Source organism: Phalacrocorax carbo, chromosome Z, assembly GCF_963921805.1.
Source record: "Phalacrocorax carbo chromosome Z, bPhaCar2.1, whole genome shotgun sequence".
Taxonomy (NCBI): domain Eukaryota; kingdom Metazoa; phylum Chordata; class Aves; order Suliformes; family Phalacrocoracidae; genus Phalacrocorax; species Phalacrocorax carbo.
In genome coordinates this window covers 3,746,550-3,752,697 of record NC_087548.1, presented here as the reverse complement: position 1 = coordinate 3,752,697, position 6,148 = coordinate 3,746,550, and the positions used below count along the sequence as shown (strand labels likewise).

The 6,148-nt window shown below is 46.4% G+C and overlaps 1 protein-coding gene across 4 annotated transcripts in view; it reads right to left on the bottom strand.

Annotated features, from left to right (window-relative positions):
* Nucleotides 1-3,973: 3,973 nt before the first annotated feature.
* Nucleotides 3,974-6,148, bottom strand: part of SMAD7 (SMAD family member 7) — a 28,665-nt gene continuing 26,490 nt past the window's right edge. For all 4 annotated transcript variants that reach the window (XM_064437926.1, XM_064437927.1, XM_064437924.1 and 1 more), the window contains one exon: nucleotides 3,974-5,828. In XM_064437926.1, the coding sequence (XP_064293996.1) occupies nucleotides 5,293-5,828 (536 nt within the window). In that variant the 3' untranslated portion in view covers nucleotides 3,974-5,292. The remainder of the gene's footprint in view (nucleotides 5,829-6,148) is intronic.

Genomic DNA, 6,148 nt, shown 5'->3' with positions numbered 1-6,148 from the left:
CCAGGCATCAGCATTTTCATTTGGGAAGGAGCTGGCTCTGCCCTCACCCACAGATCCTCTCTCCAAGGGCAGGTTGGGGCTGTGGTTCTGCTCCTTAATCCGGGTGTTACTGGATCATCCAAAATTTGACCAGATCAAGAGTGGCCACATAACTTCATTTCAGACCAATTGCCTCCAGCGCTCAGGGTTTATGTAAGCGTGTGTGTTTAAGCCTGGCTTTGCACCAGCTGCAGAGGGACTCATGTAAAGTGAGAGTGGTACAACCAGACAAAGTGTCCGGACGGACACCACAATGCCAGCAAGACCATAACAGTTTTGGGCCCCTCAGTACAAGAAGGAGATCAAGTTACTAGAGTGTGTCCAAAGAAGGACAATGAACCTGGTGAAAGGTCTGGAGAACAAGTCTTATGAGGAGAGGTTGAGGGAACTGGGGTTGTTTATCCTGGAGAAGAGGAGGCTGAGGGGAGACTGTATCACTCTCTACAACTACCTGAAAGGAGGTTGCAGCAAGGTGGGTGTTGGTCTCTTCTCCCAAGTTGCTAGCGATAGAACGAGAGGAAACGGCCTCAAGCTGCATCAGGGGAGGTTTAGACTGGATATTGGGAAAAATGTCTTTACTGCAAGAGTGGTCAGGCATTGGAACAGGCTGCCCAGAGAGGTGGTGGAGTCACCATCCCTGGAGGTATTTAAAAGACATGTAGATGTGGCACTTCATGGTTTAGGAGACATGGTGGTGTTGGGTTGACAGTTGGACTTGATGATCCTAGGGTCTTTTCCAACCTTAATGATTCTATGATTCTATATCGGACCATGTTTATGCCAGGTTAGCTCTTTGCTTTATGTGGCTGCAGCTTTTCTGAGCCCTAAAGATGGGTTTACAGCATCAGCAAACTCCAGCCAAGGGGAAATTCTTCCTCCTTTAACCTCCAATCTCTGTTTCAACCTTCACACAACTTCCCACCCTGCATCCATCAGCCCTAGAGCTGAACAAGCTCTGGGTGAATGGAGACAGAGATGAGCTGCTGCTCAGCATCCTTCTGTCGTGTTATTTTTTCTTTTTTTTTTTTCATTGAATAAGGGCTAAAATTAGCTCAGCAGGAGGTGAAGACTGGAACATTTTAGCTAAAGCTGCCATAGTATTGAAAAGCCATAGTGCCATAGTTTTGCTGATTATTTCCCAGCTTTCTTACTGTGAACAGCATTGCCTGGTCTTTTATTTTGATAGATGAATGCAAGTAAAGACCCCAAAAAATAAAGTGCTCCACAAGGTGTTTCAGCTCATTCTCCAGACAATCACTGTAACATTTGACTGGCACTCCATGTCCAGCTGAAGGTCCAGCCAGCTCATCATGTCTCCAGCCATGGCAAGGGGTAGTCACATAGGACAAGGTATAAAATGGGGTGTGTGGAGGATATCCTAGCCCCAGCAGATCCTCACTGCACCTTGCAAGTGATACAACAGCCCACCTGCACTGCACCCATCATGGGGACACCTCCACAGCCAGCCTCTTACCTCTTTGCATTATCATAGAACCTTTCAAGGTCATCCAGGCCAACCCCCCCCCACCGCAGTGAGCAGGGACATCTTCAACTACATCAGGTAGCTCAGAGCCCGTCCAACCTGACCTTGAATATTTCCAGGGATGGGGCATCAACCACCTCTCTGGGCAACCTGTTCCAGGATGTTTCACCACCCTCATCATAAAACATTTCTTCCTGATAGCTAGTCTGAATCTACCCTCCTTTAGTTTAAAACCATTACCCCTTGTCCTATCACTACAGGCCCTGCTAAAAAGTCTGTCCCCATCTTTCTTCTAAGCCCCCTTCAGGTACCAAAGGGCTGCAATAAGGTGCCCCCGCAGCCTTCTCTTCTCCAGGCTAAACAACCCCAACTGTCTTATCCTGTCCTCATAGGAGAGATGTTCCGTCCATCTGATCATTTTTGTGACCCTATGTGTTTTGGAAAGCTGCTGTGGAGAGTGTTCATTTAGGGGTACAGTATTTCCATCCTCAGCTTTCAGGAGCAACAGTTTGTAGCTTTTGTAACTCACAAGTGGAAATCCTGAGAAACGGCAAGGTGAAATGATTTAGTCACATCTTATGGATCAATGAACAGGGACAAGAACCCACATCTCAATTCAAGGGACAACGTCAACTATGCTACGATTTGACTTCAGGGCTTTAAGCACCAGGTTATGGTACGTACCTCATGGAAGAAGGTGAAAACAGCTCTTAAACACAGAGTCCTCTGGTGTGCTCACATGGCTCATTGCTACTTTGGTGTCATACATCAGGGACAAAACTATCATCTCATCTCTTCTGGGTAAAGACTCATGCCTAGTTGCCAGCACAACAGCTTGGAGGTGGGAGAAGTACGAGTGAGCCCAACATTCCCTATCTTTTGGTTACTCCAGAGTAAAAGCCAACTTCTCAGCCAGATGACCATAACCCTAGTGTGGCCATCAACCTGGTGGCTCCTAGACTTGGCGGGATCTTTCTAACCCCAGGTCCCTACTGCCTGCACAGCCCTGCTTCCACAGATAAACACTACAAAAGCGCAGAGGAATCGACAGTTGGTTTTGCAATAAAGTCATCTGCTTCATCCTTCATCTGCAGCACCTTTGATGGTGTGTTGCCTGGGTGAGTGTCGAGGACACAGACAGGAGCACTCTTTCTTGAGCTTCTGATGCAAGCCATCAATGCTAGGTTGGCTGCTGGACCACGAAGGTATGAAGCAATTATTGGATATTTCAAGTCTGCTGGTGCAGAATGGAAAGGAAATGAGCCAAACTGTAGCGTAGATTACATTGTCCCAACATCTGCCCTTCCAGGTGTCTCTTAGTGCATATCAAGCAAGACAAGGTGGATGCATCCCTCATGCCTTCAGCCTTCAATGCTGACTCCCACCTGAAGGATGAGAGGTGAGAGCCTGGAAATTGAAACTCCCATGCAAAGCTCGCACATAATCAAAAGCCATTTTGAAGCTGGTTCATGGGTTCAGTGACATGACCCCAACAGAAGGCACAGTCCATTCAGAGCAAACCAAATACTGTATCTCAGTAAATCACTCTGAGTTGGGCACACCTCTGTTGAACAGAAAGGCACAGCGTTCAACGAACCCGGTCCAGATGCTCACAAGCCTGAGCTACTGCTATGGCCATCAACCACACAAAGGACAGCAGAGGCTGGAAGTCACATTCCTGGGGTCCAGGCACTGGAGGGCTCTTACAAGCCCATCTGGACCTTCTATTTCTCCACATCCTTCAGTCTCCAGGACTCTAGTGGTTTCTACTCGTGGTCCCTCTCCACAAAAGGCTGGAACTAGGTGTAGTGACCTTCTTGGCAGAGGACATGTGCAATGAAGCAGTGAACATCTGAAGGCAGGGTAAGCAGGGCAAAAGGAAGAATAACCTTTATTTCCAGAGGCATGGGAGATGAAGGGGGAAGGAAATAGGTTGAGGAAAACCTACCAAGGACTGGCTTTCCCCTCTTCTCCAATTTTCCTCCTTGCCTGGTGGCATGAGCCACCCATGTCCCAGGACAGAGCAGAAGCTTGGCCATCCCTGGTATTTCAGGGACTGGGACAGTGTCGAATGGGAGATGGGTCCCTAGCATGGGGGTTCTTTCAAGTTGAAATTATGAGAAACAAGAATAATAAAAATAACCCCAGCAGATTTTGGGCAGGGAGCCGGGCACCCCTGTGCAACCTGCCCTGATCCAGCCAGCCCCTCCAGACTTGGGCTGATGGGGTGCGTCCAAGCCAGGGAGCCCAGAGACACGTGCACTGAATCAGCCCAGTGGAGCACAAAACTCAGGAGTGACCCTATCTGGGTGCTACCCACACCGGAGCGGTCCCACACAGGGCTGGAGTGGGTGTCCCCACCACCAACCCCACACGGTACCCACATAGAGCAGCATCTCTCCTGCCTGCCTCATCCCCATCACTAAAAAAGCCACTCAGCACAGCCTGGGATCAAGTGTATGTTTTTATTTTTTAATGGAACATAAACTCCTTTAGAAAAAAAACATTCATCTGGATGATAACACCCATAGAAAAAAACACCAATGTTGTGTTCTTTTTGTTTTTTAATTTGGCATTTGTTATTTGCATTTATATTAAAGCAAAGTGCATCTTTTTTTTTTCTCGTTTATACACATTGCACAATACATAAATAATTATGCTTATAAAATGTCTTTATATTTACAAGTAATTTTATATATATATAACATAAAATACATTTTTTTCTTTAATAAATCTCAGGGTTTCTTTAAGGAGTCCTTTTATTGTGTGTGTTTTATTTCCAAAGGACTACAATGCTGAAGTTCCAATGAGAATGTTCTCTTGTTCATTTAAACCTTTATATTTAGAAAAATAGCTTATGTTAAGGTCTAGACATGCTCATTGAGCCAAGAACAGTGTAAAAGTATCATACTCGTGTATGAATTCAAGAAGAAATGAAAGCACAACTGCATTTCCAGATAGGATGGTAGCAGGATAACCTGATCTAAGCAGGTTACAACAGACCAACTATTGTGAACACTTTTTCTTTTGTTTTCCCATTTGTTTTCATTTCTTTGCTGGCTTGGTTTGGTTTTCTTTTAGGCTTAGGCTTCTGTCGCTTCGCATCTCAGCTCAAATTATAAAGCACGGGCTATGCACAGGGTTCCTCCGCTGTTGTTTTCTCCCCTTGCATCAATCCATGACCATAAACAAAAAAGCAATGGAAGGATGAACACAGTGACAAGACGTGAATTCAGCAAAAAGAAAAAGAAAATAAAAATTAAAAGGGTGGGTAAAGACCTGGTTGGGAAGGGTTTGCACCATCCTTCAGTGGCAACATGGGGTTAGCACCACTGGGGAAGGGGTCTTGGTGTCACCATCACCAGGGACGGCTGGTGGCAAGGGGAAGGTGGTGCGTAAAAAATACAGGTATCTTGTTTTATCCAAGAGAAGAAGCTGTAACATATAGCAAGTGGCTTCTGAATCCATCAATCACATAGGATAATCCTTTCAGAGGCGTGAAATAATTATTGTATGCAATCCACCCCCCCGCACCCTTCTCTCACCCTTCTGAGTTATTGGTCATTCATACTTTTAAAAAATAGATATATTTATCAAAATACCCAAGGCAAAAAAAAATCTTTCCATAAGCTATTTCTCAAAATGGGGCGGCGGGGGGGAACAAATAAAACAAAACAAAACAAAAAAGTTTGCATGAAAAGCAAGTACTCAGAAGGAAATAATAGCAGCAAAGTAGTGTAAATGTGATGAATCCACTCTGTCTTGAGTCATCAATTATTAAAAATAACCTCCAACCAGCACGGGCAACTGCTGATAAACTGTCTCGTGTAGCACTGTCCCCAGCCTTTCACAAAGCTGATCTGAACAGTAAATCCGGTCCATGGTTGCTGCATGAACTCATGGTCGTTGGGTCTCTGCAAGCTGTACGCCTTCTCGTAGTCAAAAGCCTTGATGGAAAAACCTGGAAACACTTTGTGAACCAGCAACGTCCTGGAGTCGGGGTTGTCCAGTGTGGCCGACTTGATGAAGATGGGGTAACTGCTGCGGTTGTACACCCACACGCCGTCCACTTCCTTGGTGAGCTGGATGCCATAGCCGATCTTGCTGCGGACCTTCTGTACCAGTTGGCTTTTGTTGTCCGAGTTGAGCTGTCCGAGGCAGAAACCATTCCCCTGAGGTAGATCATAGAAGATATCCAGGGAGGGCTCTTGGACAGAGTACAGCCGACCCACACGTGTCTTCTCTTCCCAGTATGCCACCACGCACCAGTGTGACCGATCCCCCGGCTCCTGAAGAACTCGGGAATCTACAGGAGAAAAAAATGGAAGAAAAGGAGAAATTGAGCACCGGGGCAGGTAATATGACCCAAAAGCGATGCAATTCTGGCAGGTCCTTGCCTGCCCATCCATGCACACACCAACACCCAAAGCACATCTACCGTTTTCCAAAAGCCTCATGTTAAGGCCACTATTAAGACCATTTAAACTGACCCATGTTTGGGGGATTCCCATGCTGCTTCAGTGCCTAGCTCTCGTTGGAGTTATGGGTCATAAATCACCAGGTCCACCTTCAGAAATGGCTTGAGACCCACCAGCAGCACCTGCAGCGCAGCCATCCCTCACCCAA